At 54.2% G+C, this 27,238-nt stretch overlaps 5 protein-coding genes across 5 annotated transcripts; 3 read left to right on the plus strand and 2 right to left on the minus strand.

The window, feature by feature from the left end:
• Nucleotides 1-514: 514 nt before the first annotated feature.
• NCLIV_054485 (uncharacterized protein) lies at nucleotides 515-1,540 on the plus strand (the record flags this gene model as incomplete). Its single annotated transcript, XM_003885002.1, has 1 exon — nucleotides 515-1,540. The coding sequence occupies one exon, from the start codon at nucleotides 515-517 to the stop codon at nucleotides 1,538-1,540; it is 1,026 nt and encodes a 341-aa protein (XP_003885051.1).
• Nucleotides 1,541-2,231: 691 nt separating this feature from the next.
• NCLIV_054490 (putative WD-repeat proein) lies at nucleotides 2,232-8,507 on the minus strand (the record flags this gene model as incomplete). Its single annotated transcript, XM_003885003.1, has 1 exon — nucleotides 2,232-8,507. One exon carries the CDS (start codon nucleotides 8,505-8,507, stop codon nucleotides 2,232-2,234), a length of 6,276 nt encoding a protein of 2,091 aa, XP_003885052.1.
• Nucleotides 8,508-11,691: 3,184 nt separating this feature from the next.
• Nucleotides 11,692-12,906, minus strand: NCLIV_054500 (hypothetical protein; the record flags this gene model as incomplete). Its single annotated transcript, XM_003885004.1, has 2 exons — nucleotides 11,692-11,903; nucleotides 12,714-12,906. The coding sequence occupies 2 exons, from the start codon at nucleotides 12,904-12,906 to the stop codon at nucleotides 11,692-11,694; spliced, it is 405 nt and encodes a 134-aa protein (XP_003885053.1).
• A 639-nt stretch (nucleotides 12,907-13,545) lies between these two features.
• NCLIV_054510 (putative heat shock protein 90) lies at nucleotides 13,546-21,657 on the plus strand (the record flags this gene model as incomplete). Its single annotated transcript, XM_003885005.1, has 8 exons — nucleotides 13,546-13,560; nucleotides 14,289-15,473; nucleotides 15,819-16,154; nucleotides 18,474-18,664; nucleotides 18,854-19,055; nucleotides 20,079-20,599; nucleotides 20,920-21,169; nucleotides 21,430-21,657. The coding sequence occupies 8 exons, from the start codon at nucleotides 13,546-13,548 to the stop codon at nucleotides 21,655-21,657; spliced, it is 2,928 nt and encodes a 975-aa protein (XP_003885054.1).
• A 3,130-nt stretch (nucleotides 21,658-24,787) lies between these two features.
• NCLIV_054520 (hypothetical protein) lies at nucleotides 24,788-25,879 on the plus strand (the record flags this gene model as incomplete). Its single annotated transcript, XM_003885006.1, has 1 exon — nucleotides 24,788-25,879. The coding sequence occupies one exon, from the start codon at nucleotides 24,788-24,790 to the stop codon at nucleotides 25,877-25,879; it is 1,092 nt and encodes a 363-aa protein (XP_003885055.1).
• Between the last annotated feature and the right edge of the window lie 1,359 nt (nucleotides 25,880-27,238).

The following is a 27,238-nucleotide window of genomic DNA, read 5'->3' on the forward strand; positions in this document are numbered from 1 at the left end:
AGATTTGCAAGAACGCGAAAGTTGTGGAAGGGCATTATCTCATGGTAAGACTCGGCGACGCACTTGTATTTTTATTGCAGCTGTGTAAGTCATTTTGCAGGCACCAGCGAGCGGACAGCGAGGGGGGGGGGGGGGGGGGGGGCACACGTGTGCTGCAAACAGTAGCCGAATGCGTTGTTCCCCAACAGCTCGATTGGCCTGCAAAAAACGCACACGCACACACAAGTACCCCGCAGGTCTGGAGGACCGCATATGTATGTATGTTCCTATTTTTAGTGGTTTCATCCGCATTGCGTATGCCTACGTATATAATATACATAGACAAAGATGCACTAAATACAAAATCGGTGTTCCTCTCTGAAAGACCGTACGCCAGGTGTCTCGTCTTCGGCCGTCGCTTCTGTAGGTGTTCTTCACGGTAGTACAGTTGTGTTGTCGTTTCATTAAAACGACGTTTTTCTTCTCTCTGAAGCAAACGTTCGCCAGTTTTTTCCTTTTCCCTTTTTCAAAGGCAATGTCTCCTCGGTACGCGTACGCTACCCTATTGACAGACAACTCCTTCTACTACGGTGTAGAGGCGCTGTTGAAGTCACTCGAGGCTACCAAGACGCCTTATCCTGTGCTTCTTTTGTACACATCTGGTGTTTCTCAGAGTACGTTAAAAGCGCTGCTTCACAAACGTCGAAGAACCTGGGCGAGCGAGGATGCGCGACCCCCAGTGGAGGAACAGGGAAAAGAGAAGGGTGCCATCTCAAGTTCTCACGGGCCAGAGGCCACCGCCGGTAGAAACTGGCACACACTCGAAGACAGAAACTTGAACGCCGCGAGTTACTCTGTCGAACGTGACAAGCGTGGAGTTTGTAGCGATTCAGAGCGTATAAAAGAAGCAGAACGTAGACGTTCAGAAAAAGCCTTGCAGAGGGTGAATGGAGAGGATAATAGCGTTTGTGTCATTCCCCGTCTCGTTGGTTCTATTGCTTATCCTGAAAAAGAACGAAACAAGTGTCCTGTTGACAGCTGGAAGAACTGCTTTACCAAGTTGCGCGCATGGGAGCAGGTTGACTTCGATGTGATTGTGTACATCGACGCGGATTGTATAGTTTTGGGTCCCGTAGATGAGCTGTTTCTTCGGAAACCATTACCCGCCTTTGCTCCTGATATTTTCCCTCCTGATAAATTTAATGCGGGGGTCGTGGTGTTGAAGCCGGACCTCGGCGAGTACGGGAAGATGATAGCCGCGATAGAGCGTTTACCCTCATATGATGGAGGCGACACAGGGTTTTTGAATGCGTATTTCTCATCGTGGTATGAAAGCTCTGCTGGTGCGCGTTTGCCCTTCCGGTATAATGCTCTACGTACACTGTATCATATGACGTATTGCAGTCACAAAGGCTACTGGAATGCTGTCAAGCCGATCAAAATATTGCACTTCTGCTCCTCTCCGAAGCCTTGGGAACAACCGGCAAAAACTGATCTTGAAGACTTGTGGTGGAAAGTCTTCCTTACGGGTACTGTGCCAACTGACTCTCACATCGTGTAACAGGACGGAAGAAATAAAAGTGCCGTTGAAAGAATGGCATATTTGCGGAAAAAGAGAAGTTCGAAAAAACGGTCTCGGGCTCCCGTGGAACACAGCATTTCAAGGGTGGGTCGTGAGGGGCCCTTTCAACTACGTTTTATTTGGCGTGTGTTGAAACTTGTAAAATTTAGCTAAGCAGCTTCTTTGATGGGGGACGCCAGTGTGTGGCAAGCTCATAGTGACGGGCAAAGGCTAGCCTTGGATACTGACGGGCTCGAATGCGCATCCAACATTTTCAAGCACGTTTCTTTGTTGCCAATTGTCCCTACGCTAAATACGTCAATTTCCGTATATATGCGTTGCACTACCTCCCAGAGACACTAAAAACGCCAACCGGGCTGCAGGTAGTACACTGGTTATCAGTGTTATCACCAACTGGAGTACTTTTTCTCAATACACTTAGACACGATCGTTGTCTACATCTCCCTGATTTGATCGGTAAATCACTCCAAGAGCGTGCATTGGCGAGAAAACGGTTCTCTGGATGAGCATCCTAGAGACGGCGATAGACCGAACGGTGTGTCTTGAGACCGCGGGCAAGATGATGCAACATTTGAACTCAGCGAACGCCAGGTAACAAAAAACTGAATTGATTATGAATGTGTATGCGGATCAGTCGCTGCGAACCTGCAGAAGACTCATATTCACAGTTCTACTCTCGGAACTGGAAGCATTCAATACCGCCAGAGCTGCCCACTACACATACACGAACACCGCAAGCAGAAGCCCATCCGTCCAAATGAGCGGCATCCGCAACAGACGTTTTGATTGCGTCCACACGCTCCAGCGAAAATTCATGTTGTGCTTCGCCGATCGCTGTAGGCGCTCCCCAATATTGCCGCTGCTGGCATTCCCCCGATCGCGCATTCAACCTCTGGGCAGTAAGCGACTGTTTTCTCGTGGCCCACGGGGGCTCGATAATCTCCGCTCGATCCAGTAAACGAGATGCACTAGTTTTTCGTACATCGCGTCCACCAGGTACCACACCTTGCCGAATCATCCACACCTGCACCCACCGATCCCAACCTACAGTGAACAAAAGGGGGAAGAACAGCGCGCAGCTTCTTGCTGATGACGAGTGAGCGTTTTCGACTCTAAAAGCAGATAACACTCTAAGATAGTAGGGAGACACGTTGCGTCCCGTGTGCTCTACACAAATAAATTGAACCGTAACTGACTGGTCATCCCCACATGACGCGATGCAGTACCTATGAGATTCATTTTGGGGTTCCGCAAGGGAAGAGGCGCACAACGCTGCATGTGAAACGGCCGACTCGTCGCTCGCCGCCTTTGCCTCCGAAGCGGCTTGTATTTCGGCCACCTCTAAGTCGTTGACGCCGCATTGGTGTCCTTTCAGAGTCCCTAATCGTTCCAATCGAGGTCTTGCAACGTTCGCGTCCCCCATAAACACCGCGATGTCTCCTGTTGTCATCCCAGTCAGTATGAGGACCTTCTGCGTTTCTGTACTTGAGTGCCTCCCTGTATCAAACTCGGCCTTTGGACGTGCACATGAACACCCTCTAACATCGTTTGCGTGCACGTCTAGACGAACGACACGGATGCACAGTGCTGCTCCTTCTAGGGAGCATGATGCTCTCTTGTCGAGACGACTGTTCCGGCCCCGGTCCCTGTTTGCCAAGTGATTGGATTTCTTGAATCTTGCGAGCTCAAGTGTCCCTTCGAGATACGAGACTTCCGCCGACGACGCAGCCGTCCAGATGTGCACAGTCAGAGACTCGCTCGCGTCACGGCAATCGCTGCTCTGTGTCTCCTCGGCATTGCTTCCCTCCGCTTGTTTCGGGAGGCAACGTCTCTTTATGAATCCGTCCGCCCCGTTCAAGCGAACCTCGGTGCCCTGTCCTCGTTTGGAGAGCCTCACAGAGAGTGCGTGGCTCATGCGCAACGGATTTTTTTTCGGCGACACAGCTGAAACACCATCAGCTTCACCCGTGCGCGGCGCGGGAGGATCGACAAAGAAAAGACTGACAGTGTTGCAGGCCCCAACACTCACTAGCACCCGTGGCGCGGCCTGAGACGCGAGACAGTTCTCGGGGCGGAGACAGTCAAGTAGTCGCACACACCGCACAGCCGCAGTGTGGTGCACGCCCGTTTGAAGCACCTGAAGAAGCCACTTGGACGGACTTGCGCTGGACATACAAAGGGGGTGCGGGCGTAAGAGAGACAGGGGTCTACCAGAAGTAAACTGCTTTTTACTTGTACGTTCAGGGGACCTGCCACGAGTCTTTTCGGGCACAGCGGCCCCGTCAGCTGTTCTGGAGTTCGCCGTCGCCCGTTGCCCCAGCTGGTACGCGAGGCCTCGTGGATCCGCCTGAGTGGGTTGTCGGGATGAGTCCTCCGCGACGCTGATAAGTTTGACCGAATTGTCTTCGCCACCAGTGGCCAGCGTTTCCTCGTCCAACCAACAAACCGACCAGACCTCCCTCCCGTGAAAGCCCGGATTGAAAGAAGCACTCCTCCGTGCCTCCTCCTGGAGGGGTGAGCCAGGAGGAGCATCCTGGGAAACGTCGTCTGCCACTGCGCTCCCATCATGCAACCCTCTCGCAGGCGTGTCGCCGTGGTCCTGTCCCCCACCGTTCTTCTCTCCCGAGATACGATCGCGTTCACCTGCCGTGCACGTGACAGGATTCCTCCCTTCGCCCTCTGGTGTGGCCTCGACGAGGTCTACGTTTGCCACCTTCTCGGCCGACGCCGGATAGTCTGCTCGTCCATGGAGGTGGAAATAAAGCAGATGCTTCGTTGCACTCGTGAAAGTGTATCGGTGGGAGTTCTCGCGGTGGAAATCCAGCGGTCGGCGACTGTTCCCACACCGCACACGCATCAGCTCCATGGAAGTCCTCAAATCAAAGAGCACGAAATCCGCCGTGCGGAAGGCGCACAACCAGTTGTGTCTCAGAGGGCCGGCATCCCCGCCAGAGCTACCTGCTGCTGCTTCACCGTGGTATGTATCGCCCTCGGACCACCACGGAGGCGCCGTCTCCGTTGGAACGAGAGAATGCATGAGGGTCAGATGGGGGAACTTGACACACGAGACGGGAGAGATCGAGACAGAGAAAGGAAAGAATGCTTGGCTGTCCTCTGAAATCCGTTGTCCCAAGTCGCCGTCTTGGCCGAGCCGAGACAGGTGGCCTCTCGGCAGCTTCGGACCGTCGCTGTGTCTTGTGACCTGCAGAAAGAGAATAGTCCCGTCCCCTCCACAAGATATGAGGAAGTTGCCATGTGCCGCCACATCCCACACTTTCTTGCCTTTGTGTGCCGCATGCACTGTATGTGCTAGCCGGCTCCTGGCCGCTGACCACGCCCAAGCCACCCGCTTCCTCTCAATCGTTTTCTCTGACTGCCTCGCTTCAGGCTGAGGTGCTCCGTCTATCCTTGGCTGCCTTTCTGGAACCACAGCTTGGACGACATGCAAACTTCCCACCTCGTCGCCTAGGACGATCAGGACGGACAACGACCGGCCGCCGAGCGGGTCTTCTCGCGCTCCCCCGTCGCTTCCAGATCCTGAAGCCTCACGCGTCCCACGCGGTGCGTCTGTTGTGCAGAGCAAACCTAAGCAAGAGAAACAGCGCGATGCATCCGCCTTGCTGCCGCCTGCGTGGGTCAGTTGCGCTGATGCGAACCATTGAACAGCAGGCTCTGTACGCAGGCCGTCCAGTGGGTCAGACACCGTAGCCGTGTCCTCGTGCGCCCGCTGCAAGGCGCGATCGGTTCTGTCTGAGGGTGCTGGAAAATCAGAATCGTTCATTTCTGGGGACTCGGGCGACTGTACCGATCCATTCGGTCCACACCGGGTCCTCCCCGAATGCGCAGATGCGTGGCGCACTTTCTTCGCGCAGCCACTTGAAACCGACCACAAGGAAACGGCCCCTGTGTGGTCCGTGGCCACGACAATGTTTTCGACTGGAGACGGGGGGTCGACGGAGTCGCCAGGTTCCACGGACACGTCCGCAGCGTTGCTTGCACGCGCTGCGGCCTCACAGCAAGCTGCTGACGCAGACACGCCAGTCGAAGACGGCGCTGTAGACCTCAAGTCAACGCCAAATTCCCGTATCTTTGGAGAAAGATCGCCGCGATCACCAACTTCGCTCCAGTAGCTTCGGGTTGAGAAGGAACTCCTCGCCGCCGCGTGCAGGCTGCCGAGAGGTCCATGACGCGCCAGAGCGAGAACTTCGCTTTGTGAGACAGGCAGAGCAACCTGGAAAAGGTTCCCGACTCGGGCACGTTGAAAGCACGCCCACCGCCTCGGAGGGTCGAGTGCGGGTTCCGTTGTTCTGGTCTCTTCGGACGTGCGTCCCGTGTCTCGCGACTCCCTCGCAACCGCCAGCTTCTCGGGAGAGAGAAAGAAGGCGAAGAACGTCCCATCTGCGCAGCCCACTGTGGTCAGCCCATCGAGGACACGGAGGCACGTGAGCACGGCTGGGACCTTGGCCAGAAGGACAGAGGCGACTTCGTCATTCGCCGCCTCTTCAGAAACCAGCGACGCTTTGTTTGCCTGTGCTGAATCACCGTGGAGAGAGGAAGAGCCGAGGCTTGAATCGGATTCCTTCTGAGAAAAACAGCCGCGGCGGGCGGCATTCAGACTGAGGAAATACACACAGCCGAAATTTGTCGCGACAACGGCAAGGTCGCCATCCAAGAGACGCACTTCCCGTACAAAATCATCTGGACCGCTGTGATCTCGACAGTTCCACACGGTCGCGCGGCGCACGCCTCCTGGCTGGCACGTCGACCTGCCGTGCTGTTGGATGGGCCCCGTTTCGCGCGCGTTGCCGTTCTCTGGCGAGTTGAGGCCTGCACATGCAGCCTGCGCTCCCAGCCTTTTGAAGCGGGACTCCAAGATCTCCACGAAGGTGGGAGAATCGCCCAGAGACCAGAGCTTTACGTCGCCGTCTTCACCTCCCGAGGCAATCACGGGCAAGCGCCCCGAAATGCTGTCCGGTTCTGGAGCACACACTGCGCGCACTCCTCGTCCTGCGTGGCCCAGGAGGCTGTACAGAAATTCGCCACGGAGAGACCAGATCCGACAGCTGGAGTCTTCGCCAGCAGAGACAATCAAATATCTCTGTTGCGCTTCCTCGAACAGCATGCCTGACGAGAAACGCACTCCCTCACCACAGTTGCCTTGCGGCACGGGCCACCCCGGCCCCCAGGAAGAAGACCGATCGGAGGAAATATCCAAGAGCGCGATATCCCACACTCTCGACCGATGTCCTTCAAGGATCGCCACGCATGCGTATTCCGCCTCTGGACCTCTCGCTTGTTCTGACGAGCACAGATCATCCGAAAACGGTGCCGCCCGCTGGGACCTCTCGAGTCCGGAGGGCGACTCACGAGCCGGCTCGCCGCGTGAATTCCCCTCACTTTCCTTCCTTCTCTCGTCTCCCCTGTCCTCTCTCTCTTCTTCTCTTGTCTCCCTTTCGATACGGCCGGCTTCCTGGGGACGCCCAGAAGACTTCCACCATAGGCGAACCTCGCGATCGTCCGACGCTGAACACAACAGCAGCCCTTCGAGGTAGAACCGCACCTTGAAAATGACTCCACGATGACCCTTAAGAACTTGAGTCGGCGCGACTGCGGTATTCGGCGGCACCATGTCTCTCGAGCTTCCGTGAGCTGACAATGAAAAGTTCATTTCCGAAGGCAGTTGACCCTTCTCCGATGGCCCCGGCACGACAGCATCTGTAGAGCGATCGCACCTCACGAGCGGCTCTCCACCTGCCGTGCACCCTGCTCGGCTCTGACCCACATCGCTCAAAGGCATTAGGATGCTCACTTTGCCCCCGTGCTGCGCCCCACCTGCGGTTTCGATCCCGCTGTTTTCTGCCGACTGACGAACGCCGAGGTTCCACAGAAGAATGCTGCTGTACACGGTTCCACTCGCGACGGTTATGGACGCAGTTGATTGAGCGGGGAAGTTATTTTCTCGCGCATCTCTACGAATACCATGGGCTGCCTCGCCCGCCAGTGCACTTTTGTTTTCTGGAGCCGTGCAGTGCAGCCAGTCCACGGCTTCGCTCTTTGAGCTCCAGGACGAACGGGGAATGTGCACGGCCAGGGAATAAAGGAGACTTCGATCTGTGCATGTCCAGCTAGCCAGGCGTGTGCCTGTCGCCGAATCCAACAAGTCAACTCTTCCAAGGGCAAAGCCGACGAGTAAGAACGGCCAACAGGGCGGAGACGGCCTCTCTTCCACTGTTCCGCCGCGTTCAGTTGCTTCACGGGAACCTGAGGTACTCAAAAAGCGCACGTCGAGGATCCATTGGCGAGACGAGTAGCGAAGAAGTCGTGAGAGACGCGCACCAGCCCGAGGAGACTGCGATGCGCTCCTCTCCACTGTGGCTTCGACGCGGTTGTGGAACTGGGTTTCCGACGAGCGAGACGCGTGCGCCGTTTCATTCGGTGAAACGTCGACTCCGTAGGCAGAATCAGAAGCGTGCGTTTGCCTGTCTCTCCTGGGTTTGGCGGGAGTTCGGGGGAAATCTTCGATCCACTGTAACTGGTAGAGAACTAGGTGGCCCAGGCCATAGGCGGCGATGTATCCTGAAGACGTGGAAAGACCTAGGATATGGGTTGCAGAAGAAAAGCGAGCGCTTGCAACGAGACCCCACGAAAAATCAAAGGGTCGATTCTTTGCAGGCCGATGCAGGCAGGACGTGCACGGCAGTCCGTCCGCGGCCGACGACTGTGTCTGTTTGTCATGTGCTTCGGCGTTTTCTTCCGCGTCCGTGGCCTTGGCTCTCGCCTTTTCCGGGTCTAACGAAGCCGCAGTACCGTCTTGGACGACTTCCGAAGAAGAGGAAGAGCACGAGTACACCCGGAGCTCAGACCCCACACCGGCACACAGCAGCTGGTCGCCGTACAAGAAGGCAACTGCCTTCGTGCTGTTTGTGCTGCACAGCCGAGACAGCATGTTTTCAGTTTTGATTCATGTTTCGCGAGAAGCAAGCAATGCATGCATGCCTTGCAATGCGAGGTGCGATGCCCAGGGAACTGCGCAGGGTCGGAGAGAGACGAAGGCTAGAATGCTAGCTGCTGAGCCCGACGAGTTCTGGTCGGGAAGAAAAAAAGACGGAAACCAGCAGTCACAGACCAAATGATCGGAAACGACAGCTACGCGGCGCAAGCTTCATGGTCGAGACTGACAGCGAAAAGAAAAGCGGCAAGTGGAAAAATGACTCTAGACAAGAAGACGCTCCTCTTCCGTGCCTGTTTAGGAAAAAAGCGCCAGCTGTCTCGGTTCTCCCCCCTGCAGGCCACGAACAAAAAACTCGAAAAAACGAACAGACGGCTCTGCCCCGTCCCTCAGAAAGAACATCGACGTTGTTTGAGCATCGAGTCATATCGTAGCAACAAGGCCGTGGGCCGTCTCGTTCTGTGCCGCGGTAGGTCGCATGCAAACGTATCTAACGACTACCGAAATGAAATCGACCGGGAAAAGAACATAAACGAAGGCCACACAGAAAAACATGGAAAGACGATGGTGCGGGCTCGAGTTGCGGAGCCGAGCAGAAGATCGGGTCTGCGCGGCAGAGGAAGGATTTTTTCGTGCGGTCCCGTAAAAAGGGAGACACGACCTTCACAGAGACTGGGCAAGGCAGGAGAGAGGGGGGAGCTGTGAGACAGGGAGCCACAACGCGCGGCCGGCACAAGCAGCGCTAAAGTGGTGTCACGACAGGAAATCTCTGCCACTGGAACATCCCTTGATTTTCAGAGCGTTCCGCAACAAAACGCGGGGTTTTCTTGCTAAAAGGAAGGAATCGGTGCCAAATTGGCAAGTTGATCCTTCAAAAAGATATGCAGTGGCGGATCACCATTGACTGCTCCAGCGCCGGCACGACTAAGAGGTGTACAACCATGAATACACAAGTACTTTAGTACGCACAACTGTATACTACTTAAATGTTAGGCATATATCGAGGCAGATGCACAGATGCACATGGACAGCTCAATACCTAGACCAGAACTGTGGGTGACCTCACAGTAGAAGCAAATGGACAACAGCGCCGCACAAGTGATCACTTTGTCGCGAGAGCCCGCTCCATATTTGGAGTAAGCAAGAAGACAATGAAGGATTGACAAAACCATTTGCTTACATCAAGGTAGATGAACTTGAACCCAAAGCTGACGGCACCGTGCACATGTGTGAGGCCAATCACGTGATCGGGCGCATGCGAAGAACCCGCAAATCCTGCCCAGCTACGTATCCTGTGAATGTTTACCATAAACTACCACGGGATAAGGCAGCAACGCCGCAAGAGTCGTGTGAGACAGCCTTTGTGGCGAACCGTCACCACTGTTCCTATCCAGTGAGGGTCTACGAACTCAAATGTCAGCCAGCTATGGCTCGGAGAGAAAAAATCGTAGTCAAGATTGAAGCCATTGTCATAAACTAGCGGATCGCAGCAGCCATGGCACTACACCGCAGAGGAAAACTAGGCACTCTCGTGACGACTCGGTCTCATGACTCGCTTGTACAAAGTTAAACCCCAGCAACGGCATGAACACTACGTCATTCGCCAGGCATGCCAGCCAGCCTCTGGCTCCAATGTGTCAGTCGTATATGCGTCTTTAGTCCTCTTCAGTTGAGATTCAAGTTCATATGAGCGGTATCCAGTGCTCTAAAAATCGCAGGATCGTTGTGAAGACGGAGCAAGCAGAAAAAACCCGTCAATAAGGTCTAGATAAAGAGGTCTGCATGTGTAGAAGCTAAACCGCTCGTGCCTGAAAAAACCAAGGGTCTCAGTGCTCGCGCATGGATGCTCACAATTCTAAGTTCTTTCGAAACGCTGAAGCGATGAAAGGACCTAAAGGTATTCCAGGCGAATTTCCTCCTGTCCCCCAAAGGGAAATCAACGTGCATATAGTCGCTTCCATACAATCTTGAAACACTCCCCGGGGCGAAGCGCCGCCTGTTCTTGTGTCCATGGGCAGTCTCTCGTCACACATCGTGATATAGAGCCGATCGACAACCCAAACAAGAAAAAGACCGAAACGTGCCTTCCACCCTTTCAGACAAAAAAGTGCTCACGCGGCACACCTCTGAAACAAATTTCGGGGATGCCACGTTCATGTATGAGCGAGCATTCAGGTCTAGATCTCATTACCATGAGCAAGTGATCGGAATCTATTTTGGAAAATGGAGTTGCTGTCTCGCTGTCAGAACGGGAGGAAATCGCACTGGTGACAAGAGACATTCTATCCACCTTTTTCTGCGTACCCAGAAGCTTCGTCGCCAAAACGTACACGATTCGGCGTAGTTGACAAACGAGACACACAGGGATACTTGCACGTGTCATACTGGGAGCGGCGCTGTGCGGCGTATCCCGAACACTGGTTGCAAACACAAATACGGTGGCTCTCTCGATTTATATATATATATATATATGTATATACACATACACCCGAACGTAACTACTTTCCGTCCATTATCGTCTGTCGCGCCAGTGACTCCTTTTATCCAAATGTACCATCCTGGAAAAGTCCGACAAATACGAAATGTCCCGCCTTCGCGCTGCCCATTTTCAGTCTCCCGTCTCTCCACCCGAGAAATGGCCAAGTCAAGACGCTTGAAGATATTTTTGACAGGTACAGTAAAAAGCATCATATAGTGACAGAAGACGCAGAAAGGGTCTGTCTCTTCTCCGTATACGGGTTGTTGGGCGTGGCTATGGAAGTTTTCTGAGGTGAACACTCACATATAGGTACGACCAGCCCCAGTCAAAAATACCTACACGTCGGAGCGGCCGGCCTCGCAGACACATACCCGAGAAAAACACCTTCCCAGGTGGCGATGGCTGAGATGGGAAACGGTCTTTTACCTGCTTGGTAGGCGTGACTGCGGCAAGGTTTTTCGTCCATCCTAGTTGTGTAAAGACAACGAACAGCCACACTTCCAAATTCTCTCGAACGACGCAGAGACTGCAGTTCCGGTTAAACGATATTGGTCGACAAACCCGTATAAATGCAACTTCACACGTATTTTCGTTTGGCACATGTGCTACTCGCGAACAGTGAACAGAAACAAGAAATGGAAGGGCAAAGAGCCTGATCCCGCGAACATGCGTGTCATTCTCCAGTTGAGAGCGAAGAGCTTTTTAAGCTTGGACAGCCGTTTCGCTCTTCTTTGACTGAAGAGTTGCCTGGGGGCGAGGCGGAGGAGCCTTCAGAGGGGGAGGCCCGGAGATAGCCACGTCAAGTTTCGCGGGTTCCGCCGCCGGTTCAGACGGCTTTGCTTCTTCAGCATTCTCGCCGCCTGCGGCTTCCGTAGTCGCTGCGGGAGCTTCAGCGGCTTCAGCTGCGGCGGGCTCTGCAGAAAGCAGCACAACCAGAGAAAGATTCAACGGGACCATTCAGAAGATCTCGAGCATCGCCAGCAGACTGCACAACTCACGCTCTCCCAAGAGTCAACCGACACGCCGGACTGTTCGTAATCCAGTTGTCAATTCATGAAGACCGCTTCACACTATCCTAAGCTGACCGGATAACCCTGCATCATCCGATCCGCCGTTGGCAATACAGACTAGCACATTTCGTAGGCTGATTCTAAAGAGGCAGTTACCCCCTCCAAGCCTTCACATCAGCATCCAGTAACCGGTTGCAATTTGACTAGAGATGTGTCGCGTTTTGTACCTATACACTGGTACGCAAACTGCCGCATCAATCTCTTCGGTACGTGGTGTACACGAAGCAAAACTCGCTTACTACCCAGCTGGCTGTTTTCTGCACGTCTTCGCATTACAACGAAAGAGCCGTATATATTTATATATATGTAGAGAGAGAGACTAGACGGTGCATTCGATTTTATCTACATCTAGCGAAAATTCACGACACACCACAAAGGGCAGTTTCCTCTGTTTCGCAGATCCCCCCGCCGCACAACCCCATTCAAAAACACCCGCACATCGCCAGTGGGCGAGCTGGTTTTCCCGGTAAAGATCCCCAATTTTCGTCGGAGAAAAGCCGTGTACGCGAGGGAGCCGAGCAAAAACCATCCGCAAACGCGTCCACTGAGTCAGCCTCCCATCGGCAACGCGCTCAAACGGGCTGTGGCAATCGGCTACGCGGCGCGCGTGGTGTGGGAGCTGTGTTGACTCGTTTTTACACGTGCGCTTCCTACCGGTTGCTGCCGAAGCTGAGGCCTCTTCAGCGGGTTTTTCAGTCGTCTCTTCTTTCTTTTGCTCAACTGCAGACTCCGCCTTCTGTACGCTCGGCGCTGCCGCGGGTTCTGCAGGAGTCGCGGGTTTTGCGGGGCTGGCAGGAGACCCGTTCTCGCGGGATGGCTGGGAGCCGCCTGACAAACAGTTTCCCATTATGTCGACCCTCTTTTCAGAGCGGCTGAGCCGCGGAAAAGTCGAAATAAAAACAAAAAAAACAAAAACAGAAAAAGCAAATCACTCTCGAAGAGGACTGCGCCTCTCGGGAATTTCTGGATATACGCCACGCAAAGTAGCTGAAACTGTTGACTCGTACACGCGCGCGCGCCGCTCTTCTCAATGAAAGGTTTATGTGAGAGAAACTCTGAATCCGGCACAGACCGCTTTTCCGTCGAATGCGGCGGCGCGAGAATGCCGTCTCATCGGCTCTCTCTCTCGCGCGCAAGTTCGAACGCCAACCTGCTGCGCGCTCGCAGCCCCGCGCGCGGCGCAACTCGACGCTCCTAAAAGTTGTTTGTGAGCGACCGATCTCGCCTCCGCCGTTCGCTCGCTGCCCCGGATGGCGCTGCGTCATCGCGACAAACTCGGGGCGGAAACTGCAGGGCTGGCGACCGCTCTGCGTTCTCTGCGCGCGCAGAGAACGCAGAGCGGTCGCCAACCCCCCCAACGTTGTCTGGGTTTTGTGTCCCCACGAGAAAAAGGCTGCTCGAGTGATCTCTCCAAAAAGTGGTCGACGGCGTCATCGACAAAAACGGGCAGGGCGTTGTGAAAACTGACAACGGGGAGGAGGCGTGCATGGAGGCGCTGCAGGTGTGTAGACAAAAGTCGGGTTTTCCGCCACAAAAGGCCCTTTTGTGTGCGGCGCAAATATCTGCGAAACGGGGGACAAGGCGGCCTGCGAGGGGACTCGGCACAGCGTTGCGCGCCGCAGTCGGTGGACGAGTGAAAAGAAGGCGAGAGAGTGGCGCGTTTGCGCATTTGCGCAGTCTACGTCCCTGCGCGTGACTTCTTGTCTCTCTCGTGCCCCGGGGAAAAACTCTGAGAGCGCTGTTGCCTGCAGAGAGAGCGACAAAGCGAAAAAATATGTTTTGCGGGACTCTCTCCCTCCCGTGTGAGAGACCTGCGATCTCGATATTCCTGGTCGTACATCTGGGAATACCCACACACGAGCTCCGTCCATGGCCACCAACAGGGAGGACGGCGGCCCGCGTGCCGTCTCCTGCACGCGTTCGACACTAACGTGTACAGGGGCTGATTGGACAGAACGCGGCATGGCGTTTACCAGCAGTTGTCGTGCTCGTCCCTCCCGCTGCAGGGTTGATATGTGGCTTCTTTCCCGGCGAAAACATGCTCGACACGCGCGCGCGAAGCCGTCCGCTGTCACTCTGCTCGGGTCTCTGTTGCTGATCTCGTCTCCTTTTCTCCTTGTTTCGGGCTTTACTCTGGCGCCTTCTAGTTCTCGGTTATCAGTTCTAAGCGACACACTCCCTGGAGGAGTATCGCCTCTTTCCTCTTCGTACACTCCTCTCTCTGCTCAGAATCTGCCGGCCTCTCTCGTCGCTACGTTCCAGCGGGGTTCCCCGTTCCCCGCCCCGCCCTCGGCGCCTCTGTCCTCTCCCCTTTCCGTTCTACAGCGTCAGGACTTGCTCGCTTCTGCTGATTTCTCCGCACAAGCAAACCGTATCTGCGGGTCTGCTCAGGCTCTGCACGCCTTCGTTTCTTCACCGAGGCGCGCCGCCGTCGTGTCGCGCGCTGTGCGGCGGTGGGCGTCACCGCAGCAGAGTTGCCTCCCAAGCCGGCTGGCCTCACAGAGTGCGTCTCCTGCATTGTGCGCCGCACCGCTGACCGACGGTTCGCCAGCGAGAGACGCACCGGCTGACGCAGCTGGGCATGCCGCGGAAGCCCGGGAGATTTTCCCCTTCCAGGCCGAGGTGAAGCGCGTGCTGGACATCATTGTGAACTCCCTGTATACAGACCGAGACGTCTTCTTGCGTGAGTTGATTTCCAATGCGGCGGACGCGAGCGACAAGAAGCGCATGCTGATGGAGAAGGAAGGCCGCAAGTTTCGCGGCAGCATTCGTGTGCGGGCGGATCGCGAGAAAAACACTCTGACCATTGAAGACGACGGCATCGGCATGAGCAAGGCGGAGCTCATCAACAACTTGGGAACGATCGCCCAGTCAGGCACGTACCGCTTTCTGCAGCAACTGAAGGAGCAGCAGGCTGCGGACTCAGGCGCCTCCAATCAGGCGGCCTCACTCATCGGCCAGTTCGGCGTGGGCTTCTACTCCGCGTTTCTGGTGGCAGACGCTGTGGAGGTGTACAGCACAGCCTGGCAGGGAGGAAGCGAGGGAGACCAGGCAGGGAAGGCGAGGGAAGTGTGGAAGTGGAGAAGCACGTGTGGACAAACGTTCACGCTCGAGCAGGTCGACGCGGAGGCGGAACGAGCGCGGTGGGTGGCTGAGCGCAGAGTCCTCCAGGAGCACTGGAAGAAGCAGAAGGCGGAGAAAACCGACCAAGCGACAGCCGCTGCCGGCGAAGGCGTCGCGAGTCCGACGGGAGAGGAGAACGCAGAGACCGCAGATGAGGAAGAGGACCCGAGGGACTGGAGCGGCACGCGAGTCGTGCTGCATCTGAAGGAAGACAGCGACGATTACCTCGAAGACTACAAGCTGAAGGAGCTCATGCGGAAGTACTCCGAGTTCATCCAACTCCCCATCCACGTGAGGCGCCATCGCGGCAGTCCCGGACCTGTGCCGTCGGCAATCGCGTGTCAGCAGACTCGGGGCCGACAGCGTGGGACGTTGCAACGCGCAGAGCAAACTGTATCGCGCATGGGACGGATGCGAACAGGACCGAGAAAAGGCGAAGCCTTCCGGCGCACAGGCACCGTTCACTGTCTTTTTGCTTTGACACACGTGCACATGCATGCACCGTGAGGTAGCCAGAAAAGCGGTGGGGGGGCAGACTCCGTCGCAGGCACGGTGCGGACACACAGGCCGACCCTCCCATATGTTTTGCGTGTGTGTCCTCGACCGCGCGCGGCCGTCTGTCCCTCCTCCGTGCAGATCTGGTCCGAGCGCATTGAGTACGAGCGCGTCCCCGAAGGCAGTGAGGAGCTGCATGCGCCGGCGAGCGCCCCCGCTCCGGACGGTCAGATTCCAGGCCTCACGCGGCTGACGCCCGAGAACGTGGACGACCAGCTTGGCCCAGTCGGCGACGCTGCGAGCGCAAGGCGACAGACAGAACCCGGGTATCCTTCCTCAGGAGGAACAAAGTTCAAGACAGTCACTCACCGGTACTACGAGTGGGAGCATCTGAACACGCAGCCGCCGATCTGGAGAAGGGATGAAAGGCAACTAACGGACAAGGACTACGTCGACTTCTACAAGTCAACCTTCAAGGTGGGCACGAAAGAAGCTGTATAGTCTCCTAGTCTTTGCGTAGGTCGAAAGGTGGGAGACTCGGCTTGTGTTTGGCGGGCTTCACCAGTTGTGCAGCTTCGCACGCGTCTGTGCCCGAGCAAACGGCGGTTGCCGGCCGGATCAAGTGGGGAAACGCCTAGGATCTCGTTGAGAGAGAAAGCCGCTACTTGTCGGGCAGTTTCGGACCCTGTGCCAAGCTTGCACGACGCCTAAGCATCCGTGTTGAAGATCCCAAAGAACGCTGTCGCATTTGGCCGACGGACCGTCTCGGGATACTCGTCACGAAGCACTAGTCGATTTCACGTGGATAGGCGTGTTGTGGAGGAACCCACGGTCAGCATGATGATTTCGCTCCCTCTACCGACGTCACTCTTCGTCGGGTGTCTGTGAAGAGGATTTGCGATACCGGAATCAATGTTTATCTCTGAAGATCGGGTCGGCGGTCTGGTGCTGTATCACATGTCCCCTTGATGCATGTGCTGTGTGTCGGTTTTTCGCGGTGTAGTCGATTTCGCGTGGATAGGCGTGTTGTGGAGGAACCCACGGTCAGCATGATGATTTCGCTCCCTCTACCGACGTCACTCTTCGTCGGGTGTCTGTGAAGAGGATCTGCGATACCGGAATCAATGTTTATCTCTGAAGATCGGGTCGGCGGTCTGGTGCTGTATCACATGTCCCCTTGACGCATGTGCTGTGTGTCGGTTTTCGCGGTGTTTATGTGCTGTGTGTCGGTTTTCGCGGTGTAGTCGTTTTCACGTGGATAGGCGTGTTGTGGAGGAACCCACGGTCAGCATGATGATTTCGCTCCCTCTACCGACGTCACTCTTCGTCGGGTGTCTGTGAAGAGGATTTGCGATACCGGAATCAATGTTTATCTCTGAAGATCGGGTCGGCGGTCTGGTGCTGTATCACATGTCCCCTTGATGCATGTGCTGTGTGTCGGTTTTCGCGGTGTAGTCGATTTCGCGTGGATAGGCGTGTTGTGGAGGAACCCACGGTCAGCATGATGATTTCGCTCCCTCTACCGACGTCACTCTTCGTCGGGTGTCTGTGAAGAGGATTTGCGATACCGGAATCAATGTTTATCTCTGACGATCGGGTCGGCGGTCTGGTGCTGTATCACATGTCCCCTTGATGCATGTGCTGTGTGTCGGTTTTCGCGGTGTAGTCGATTTCGCGTGGATAGGCGTGTTGTGGAGGAACCCACGGTCAGCATGATGATTTCGCTCCCTCTACCGACGTCACTCTTCGTCGGGTGTCTGTGAAGAGGATTTGCGATACCGGAATCAATGTTTATCTCTGAAGATCGGGTCGGCGGTCTGGTGCTGTATCACATGTCCCCTTGATGCATGTGCTGTGTGTCGGTTTTCGCGGTGTAGTCGATTTCACGTGGATAGGCGTGTTGTGGAGGAACCCACGGTCAGCATGATGATTTCGCTCCCTCTACCGACGTCACTCTTCGTCGGGTGTCTGTGAAGAGGATTTGCGATACCGGAATCAATGTTTATCTCTGACGATCGGGTCGGCGGTCTGGTGCTGTATCACATGTCCCCTTGATGCATGTGCTGTGTGTCGGTTTTCGCGGTGTAGTCGATTTCACGTGGATAGGCGTGTTGTGGAGGAACCCACGGTCAGCATGATGATTTCGCTCCCTCTACCGACGTCCCTCTTCGTCGGGTGTCTGTGTGAAGAGGATTTGCGATACCGGAATCAATGTTTATCTCTGAAGATCTGGGCTTCGGCCTGTCACCCTGTGTGCGTCTCTATCATTGAAAAGTGTTTTTTTTGCTAACGGTCGCGGTTGTGTTTCCGCGGACTGCGGCAGTGAAGGTTTCGATGAGCGCTGCCTGTCGGTGGCTGGTGTGTGAGAGATTGCCCCTGGGAGGCGAAACCAGTGCACATCTCTGTCCCTGCACAAGCCGATGGACAACTTGAGCTGTCAAGCCAGGCATGCCCTCGGCCCGGCGTCCCCAGCTGGAAAAAAAGCGCGGGGGAGCGTTAGGGGGATTTTGTCCCTTCATAGGTTTTCCTTTGCCTCCGGGAAGGCTCTCTCCCACACGGCGCTGTCTCCACTCACAACAGAGGAGGTGATTTCGCTCCCTCTGCGGAGGGTCAGGGAACGAATGGGGAGGCCGCGTGTCTGTGAGTCGTGAAGTGTCATCGGACCAAGAGTTGGTGCGAGTGCGGGCTACCAGCTGTGCGTCAATTGCTTTAGAGCTCGACTGTGTGTTTTCATGCCCGGTCAGGCATTGGTCGCTTGAAGGCGTGTCGTCCTCTGAGCTGTTTTCCGTCGTTCAGGCTTACGATGATCCTCTCGGTTTTGTCCACATGAAGGTAGAAGGTCAAGTGGAATTCAACGCACTGCTCTTTATTCCCGGAGCGTTGCCGTGGGAACTTGCGCGCAACATGTTCGACGAGGAATCAAGGGGCATTCGACTCTACGTCAAACGCGTCTTCATCAACGATAAGTTTGCCGACGCTGTCCCGCGGTAAGTTCCCAACCTGGTGGTCTACGGGAGGCCTGGGGTGCAATGGCTGCGTGTTGCCTGTGCCGCCGGTTTCTGCAGGACGTGAACGCTTTCGTTGGCCTGAAAAAGTGGTGCCTGGCGGATCGTGGTGGCCGTTACGCATACGCACACAAATACCGCTTTTTCTGGGTTCGTGTCTGCTGTGTGAAGATGGCTCACATTCATCCGCGGCGTGGTCGACTCTGACGAGTTACCGCTCAACGTCGGTCGGGAAATTTTGCAAAAGTCGCGCATGCTGCAAGTGATCAACAAACGCATTTCAGCGAAAGCGGTGGAGATGATGAAGAATATGAAACGTGAAGGCGGAGATAAATGGAGACGCTTCTGGGAAAACTACGGCAAATATGTCAAGGTATGTAGTTTGACGAGTAGTGCAATCTCCATACCTGCATTACCCATAACTACTGCTAAAAAAGAGTTAATAGAAGAACGAAACTGAGGCCGCCCATCGGTCTACCGTTCGCGTCGTTGTATGACTAACCGCACAGGTGACTTGCCAGTTAAAGAGTTTAGTACCTGTAGGAATAGCAAGCAGAAATGTCATAGCCGACAAGTACCTGGTTCCGGTGGAGTCACCCCAACTCTATGTATTCATGCAGAGCAGAACCCCTAGAAAAGCATACAAACAAGTTTTTCTCAGAGATCATCACTCCCAGTACGATGGTACTAATCGTACTCGCAACTAGGACTGCCTATGACCTCTAAAAGTGGTGGATTTCGATATCCTACCGTCGTCGTGTTTGCTTGGAAGCCACAAACGAAGGAGACAGTTGTGACCCAAGTTCAAACAGCTTTCAAAATGGAAAGCGCTGTAGGTGGAAGGCACGCGACGAACACCAGGTGGTGGAGAAAACAGTGTTCTGTAGTCTCGAAGCTGACATGCTCTCCCCCAGCTGGAGAGCCACCGGCAATGTCGGACTGGTCCTAAGAGCACTCAGCAACTTTCATGCGGCGCGGACGAAGTCACCCTTTGCAGCTGATTCCTGTAGACGGTCCAGACGAAGTGGATGTCAAACGGGGGTACGGATATGGTGGTGTAATTTGCTGGGAAGAGACACTCTCCCGACGGCTTGGTTCGAGGCGTGAAATTCGAGTTGCCTGACCGGTTTATGTGTAAGCGTCCGTGTCTGTAGTTTCCGCCGTTTGCTCCACAAGCTCACACTGCTCGACTTCGTTTGGCGGAATGCGGGTTTCGGAAAAGAACTCCCTCCAAACACCACACGCCGCGCATCTGGGAAAGGCGGAAACCGCGTATGTTAGTACTTCCGCCCACATGTGCTACTTCTTACGGGTACAAAACGTTCATGTGTGTGGGTATACATCTTCAGCTGGAAAAATCAGGCCCCGACCATCCGCATCCTGTTTGTGTATTCAGGTCGGGGCGGTGGAAGACAAGGACAACCAAGAAGATCTTGCTTCTCTTGTTCAGTTTTATTCCACAGCTTCACCGAAGGAGACAACCGACTTAGCAGGATATGTAGAACGCATGAAGGCCAGGAATGATAAGATCGACCGCGGAGAGGATCCGCTGCCGACAAATTCGTCGGGTCGTGTCATTCTGAGGCGCAAACAAAATGCAATATACTACCTGGCAGCAGAGAACCGGAAGGCAGCAGAAGAAAGCCCTGCATTAGAGCTGCCTCGTGAGCTCGGCTACGAAGTAATCTTTGGAACCGAGCCACTAGACGAGTTCTTCCTTGCCAGTCTAAGTATCAACCAGTTCAAAGGCATCCAAGTGATTGACGTGAACAAGGCGGATCTCAAACTGGGAGGCGAAGAAGGCGGAGCGGGACGCCTTGGAAACCCGCCAGGCGCAAAGGGATCAGGTGCTGGTGACTCCCGCCCCGGCTTAGTGGATACGGAGAGCATAGAAACAAAGCGCGTCCAGATGGGCAGGTATGCACACAGGCAAAGAAGTAACTGACTCCATCCCCGTGAAACGGATCATCTTGCTGACGATGTGTCAAATGTCTCTACGACGGGTTTGCGTAACGATTCAAGCCGTACGAAGGCGCCCCCTGAAGGCAGGTGTTTCGAGATGACACTATTGTATTTCTCCAACCGACAAAAATGTCAGCGGGCACGTGATAGGCGCCGCTTAGGCCTTGGTGATATGTGTGAGACTCGTTTCTTTGGAGATCGGTGTTTGCTTTGGCTTGAGTTCGATGACTGATTTCTGCGTTTCTGTGTCTTCTGTGTTACGCTTGTTTCTACAGCCTGTGCGAGTGGCTACAGCAGATTCTGGGCTCACGAGTGCACAATGTGCATGTCACAGACAGGCTCTTCACGTCACCAGCCGTTCTGGTTCAAGGTGACTTCGGGCTGTCTCCTACCATGCAGCGGTACATGAAGCAACAGGCCGCAGCGCAAGGCGTCAGTGAACAAGAGCTGTATGGGGCGTCTCTTAATCAGCCGATCCTGGAGCTTAACCCCTACCATCCAATCATCCAACGTCTAGACATCATGGTGAGAGACTAAAAATTAGGAAAGCCAATGTACGGAGAGCAAAATTCTAAAGCGACTGGGCAGGGGAATTGCAGATATGCGGGAATAGGGACTCTTGGTGTGACACGGATTTTTCACAGGGTCATCCTTGCGGAGGAAAGCGCTGCAGGATTCCGCGTACGGCCGGCTCTTGCTTCGTTATAGGTCGCATCTGTTGACTGCATTGGCAATGGCCAACGTGCAAGCGAACGTAGTCGTGTGTCTCGGTGTCTCCCTCGCAGGTCAAGAGAGACGTCACGGACCCGAGGGCGAAGGAGGTTGCACTGCAACTTTTCGATGTTGCTGCTCTCCAAGGAGGATACAACATCGAGAATCCTGGTTACTTTGCCAAGAGGGTTATTGAGATGATGAAACGAGAAGCAGATGCTGCTCTTTCGGAACAAAAGGAGCAAACGCCTGTGCCGCCCAGTGTGCCGGAACAGGCTCAGCAGCCGCAGTCGCAGGGTTGAGTACACAATACGTACGCTGTTTTCGCCCAGAGACAGGGTTTGCCGCGATTCGTATAACGCGGCGATGGAGAGTGGAAGAAGCGAAAGAATGTGTGTTTGGTTTTTCGTTAGTGCCAGCAATGTCGAAAACAATTATTGTTTCAAGCGACAGGTCACCCTCCCCGTTTTCGTTCCATGCCGCGAGATCGGCATTCTGGAGACTCCCACAGATATTATGAAAGAAAAGGTGTTTCCACGGATGATACACCACACATCGACAAGTGCAGGAACAGAAGAAAAGCGATGTTCACAACATGAGTGCATATACCATGCACCAGCTGCTTACCTTTTTTTATGTCATACGTACTGCTCAACCAGTCAGTATGAAAAGGGATGGCTTGTGGCCGCCACTGGCTTTAACGTCAAAGCGGCTTTCTGCATCGGATGTTCACCCCGATGCATTCCAGTGGTGAATATGGAATATGTGTAGGTGTTCAATCCGTCTGTCTCAGCACGTCAACGAGTGGTGTATAGTGACCAGGACAAAAGTTCAAGGGCGCGTAGTTTTCCGCAAAGAATTAACTCGATCAAGTCCAGTACGGTGGTGATTGTGGAAGGTTCTCTGGAGTTTAGCGTGGGGCGACACTTGGAAAAAAGAGCACAGCCATTCAAGTTTGTCATTCAACCCTACACCGTGCCCTCTGGGGCTGCCGTCAGTCAACTGTCATTTTTACCATAGGCGGACAACGCATTCGAAACCCGAGCTTGTCGCAAGGTTCGTTGCTGAATTCATCTGATTGTAGGCAAAGTGTTCGCTTAACAAAATGACCTGCCACATGCATTTTACATCGACCGAGCTTGCGATTGAGGACAGTAACCAGAGCTGCCCTCTGCTGCGATCCTAAGTCTCTGAGGCCAACGCAGCTATCATGTTTAGAAAGCAGCCCACAATTTTGCCAGCTCCTGTTAAGCTGTAGACGACAAATCAGCCTCCCAGAAGAGGCATCTTTTCACAGACGTTCTGGCCACTGTACATCCTGGCCATTGTACATCGGTTGGCTCAAATGCAAAAGCCAAATAAGTGTCCCGCAACTGCGGAGGTGACGAAAGAGATTGACGAGAGACTGGGTTCTGTATACTTCTTAACACGCCACAGGGCGCGGATGTTCGTACTATAACGGGAGCCGGTGCGCGTTCATACTCGTGCAAGGCACTGCTTCTGCGAAACGGGAATACCATAAGCCTCTGTGAAACCCCCGATACCAGAGTGTTTTAAAGCCAGAACATACGCATGATTTTCTCCCAGTCGTTTTGGTAGGTCATACGGTTACACTACAGTAGTATTCCGTCATCCCTTGCGGCCAAAAGCGGGGCCAAACAGACGCACAAGGAGAACGAGAGCGAATCTGTGTTTTGTTGTCTTGACAACGCCCTCGATGATCCCTGGCCGTTAGACACCAGAAGCCCCCTGTTGCTCTGTTGGAAAGACAGTCTAGTGAGCGTACCATGACGTCAAGAGAAAATTACGAAGTACGTCGAAAATCCTTTTTGCTTTGCCATACCACTGGTTTTCCCTCGCGCCTCCCCCCCCCCCTCGTCCATAGCGGGAAGTTGTCTGAAGCAAGGCGCGTGCTCCTATATATGACTCCCCTCGTCTTGTCTTCTCACGCGCTTTCTTGTCTAATTGCGCAAACTACTTGGGGTACACATGTGGCTGAGGTTATGCACGTGGCTCGAAACCGTGAGGCGCTGTGCGTGTTAGCGACACGGAAGCATGCCCCGCGCTATTGCAAAGCGCAGAAAAAACGATTTTTTTAATTTGAAAACAGTTCTGGGTAAACATTCATTTTGGTTTTCTCCACTTGACCAGTGCCACCCCTGGCTTTTGAGAGCGAATGCATTTTCTCTGCTGTCGCGTCTTCCGGTGACGCCTATGCGTCAGGGTTGGTGTCCAGTTCTCCATGGTAAGTTGGAAGCTTCCGTCTCGCAAACGGGCGATACACAATTGATTTCCAGTTACAAACGTAAAGCTATATACACTTCCTTCTTGAATCAGGAGTGCGGTGCCTCATTCTTTTCCTCCCCCCGCCCCCCTTCTATTCGCGTTTTCGCGGGTGTACTGTTGCTGGTGGACAGCGCCCCCCCTTTTCCGTGCCGCCTCCTTCCGCCAGGAAAAGGACAAAACCCGCAAGTTCCCCGAAAAGGGGGAAACGGTTTCGGTCAATTTAGCGCTTCTATATCCAGAAAGGCGTCTCTTTTTTGTCTGTAACATCTTCGGGGGAAAACGCCCTTCCTCTGCTCTGTTAACCAGACTCGCGTTTTTGCGCGTCTGCTGCGCGTCTTCTCTCTGCATCTGGCAGTGACCTATGGTCGGCTTCTCTCGGGTCTTTCCTTTTCCACAGAACAAAAAACACCGTGTTTCTAGGATTTTGGGAACACTTATTTGGGCCGTGGCTCTCTGTTTTCTCATTTCAAAGGAACAGCCAGAGTACCTGAAGGGAAACTGCCGGAGGGGGCTGACTCGGGTGCAAGCTTCGCTTCCCGTCTTTGGACCCGAGAGGTTTGTTGCCGTGGTCACCTTTCGGGGAACTTTTTGTACGAATTGCTCGGGTTTTTTGTTTCAGAGCTTGCAACAACCTTGGCCCTGTTCTCTGTGTCCCTCTGTTCACCGGAAGTTTCTCTACGTCTTGCGTACTTTTGCTTGACACAGACGCTTCTTTCGTTTCCCAGAAAGGACACAGGATATTCTACTGCACTGCGTTCCAGTTTGCCTGGAGAGTCTACGTTCTGTTTTTGCTTTCTGCGCCCGCCGAATCTACGGCCGCAAACGACTTTTTAAAATAGAATCCGAGTGAAGTTGCCGTATCCCGAGCGGGACGGGCATGACGGATAGACATTTTTTTCTTTGTAGCTTCCTCCTCGGTTTTCCAAGCGTATAAACACGCGCTGTGCATATGAAATACGCGCTGTGCATGTTTATCTGCACGCACTTTTTGTAGGTGTATGTTGCGTCTTCTTTGAATTACGGTTTTACGGTCGTCGACACAGGCCGTTTTGTTTTGTCAAGGCGCAGCTGCAGTCGATCCGGGATTGAGTGCACGTCGTCGAACAACTTTTGACGCCTTCTCCTTTTCTCCCACCCTTTCTCGCAATGGAGAGCTGCCACGCGTATCACGGGCAGATCAAGGATGGCCTGTTCCACGGGAAAGGGACTTTGATCTACAGCGGAAATGAAAAGTACGAGGGGGAGTTTGTCTTCGGCAAGCGAGAGGGGCATGGTCGCTTCCTCTACGCAGACGGAGCCACGTACGAGGGAAAGTGGGTGGAAGATCGCATTCATGGTCAGGGCGTGGCGCACTTTGCGAGTGGAAACCGGTACGAAGGCCAGTGGGAAATGGGACGAATCAACGGATTCGGGAAGCTTTCGTACAGTAACGGGGATGAGTATGAGGGGGAGTGGGTGGACGGGAAGATGCACGGTCGGGGCACCTATCGCTACGCAGAGGGGGATGTATATACAGGAGAGTGGCGAGACGACAAACGCCATGGAAAGGGTAGCGTCACGTATGTGAGTGCGAAGGGTTCAGTGGTGGAAAAGTACGAAGGCGACTGGGTCAACGGCAAGATGCACGGCCACGGAAAATATATCTACAGCGACGGAGGCGTGTATGAAGGAGACTGGATCGATGGGAAAATGCATGGCAAGGGAACGTATGTGTTCCCCAATGGCAATGTATACGAGGGTGAATGGGCCCATGACATGAAGGACGGCTACGGCGTTCTCACATACCAGAACGGCGAGAAGTACGAAGGGTACTGGAAGCAGGACAAGGTCCACGGCAAAGGCACTCTAACCTACACTCGAGGAGACAAGTATATTGGAGACTGGATGGACGCAAAGAAACACGGGGAAGGCGAGCTCATCTACGCTAACGGGGACCGCTTCAAGGGACAGTGGGCCGACGACCGAGCTAACGGGTTCGGTGTCTTCACGTATGCAAACGGAAATCGATACGAAGGCGAGTGGGCCGATGATAAACGCCATGGACACGGAGTCTTCTACTGCGCTGAAGACGGCAGCGCGTATGAAGGCGAGTTCGTGGGAGGCAGAAAGGAAGGCAGCGGCGTGCTGCGTCTAGCGACCGGGCACCAGCTGGAAGGCACCTGGTCTGGCGGACAGCTGGTGCGGGTTACCTCCTTCATGTTCGCCCAGGATTCGCCTTGGCTCAATGTCGACTTGTAAAACGCTCAAAATACCTTTCCACACGGGCAAATGGATATACCCGTGGAACAGCTTCAGCTGCAAAGAATCATGATACATTCAAATGCCCGCATCTCTCTCTCTCTATATATATATATATATATTGATACCCATATTTATATTTATCCCTTATAGAGATACACTTCTCTGTTTGAAACAAGGTCCGTGTCCATCTTCTCGGAGCAGTTTTTCGGGAGGCCTGCGTTCAGAGAGAGGCTTGGTGGAAGGTCATCACAGGGCGACGAGTTAGTTCGCGTCTTTGTTTCATCCAGAGAGGTGTAGTAAAGTAACCCCGAGAGCCGAGAATCAGCATCAACCGTCCCTCCCCCACGTGTGTTCCCGAAGGCGGACGAGACACTCCTGTTCCCCGTCTTGGAGGCATCGTGAGTCCTTCAACCTTGCCATCGTCTGGAGAGATCCGCGCAACTGTTTGGTGGCAACCGCCATTGAAGCCGACTGTTAGGCATTGCCTGTGGGGTGTGAAGACTGCTCCATGTATTTGAGCCTGTTTGTGGTAACGCTGGGAGTGTGGGTACTATGTTCTCGTATGTTGCGTTTCTCGGAGCTTTTTCTAGACGATTGCAACAACCCAATAAGGTCACTCCATGTATATGCATATGCGTGCGTAAACTATATCTGCACGTGTATGTGTGTGTGTAGATGTGCACCTTTTGCCCGAATCGCAACAAGACACTTGCGGGGTCTGCACATCGTATGTGACCCTGTCGCTGTCCGGCTCCGGTGTGTTTGGTTTCTTGAAGACGCGAATAATCCTTCAGACGCCAGGCACTCTCGTTCGCCGTTGATCTGTTGGTTTGCTCGTCGCGCCTTTCGCCTACTCAGCGACAAACGTCTGGGTGTTTATTGTCAAGGAAAGAGAGAAGATCGGAGAGAGGGTCACCATGACCTAAATGGGTGCGCAGTGTTATTCAACGTGTGTGTAGGAAAAGGAAAAAAACGTCGAGTCGCTTAGTGGATCGCGAGAAGGTACTATGAGAGTCTGGTGGTTTGGGTGTGCGGTAGTGTCCCCCTGTGACAGAGCAGCTTGTTCTACGGGCAAGGAGCCTATGTGTTCAAAAAACGTAAAGCATCCAGCGACGATGTCCTTCGATTTTCTCGTGGGGACGCGTGTGGATGATTTGGCAATATGCCGCCATTCTTCTGCACGGAGTCTTCCTCAGCGATTGGGACGAATACGTTGCCGGTTGCTTGCTCCCTTTTCCCGAAGACCGGGCTGTGCGGGAATGAACCAAGCGGGCATGTTTTGAATGTGGAACTCATTACGCCGCCCTTTGTCTCTCTCGTTCTTGAGCCACAGGTTCCTTATTTTCATGGCGTGAA

Source organism: Neospora caninum, chromosome XI (assembly GCF_000208865.1).
Source record: "Neospora caninum Liverpool complete genome, chromosome XI".
NCBI lineage: Eukaryota > Apicomplexa > Conoidasida > Eucoccidiorida > Sarcocystidae > Neospora > Neospora caninum.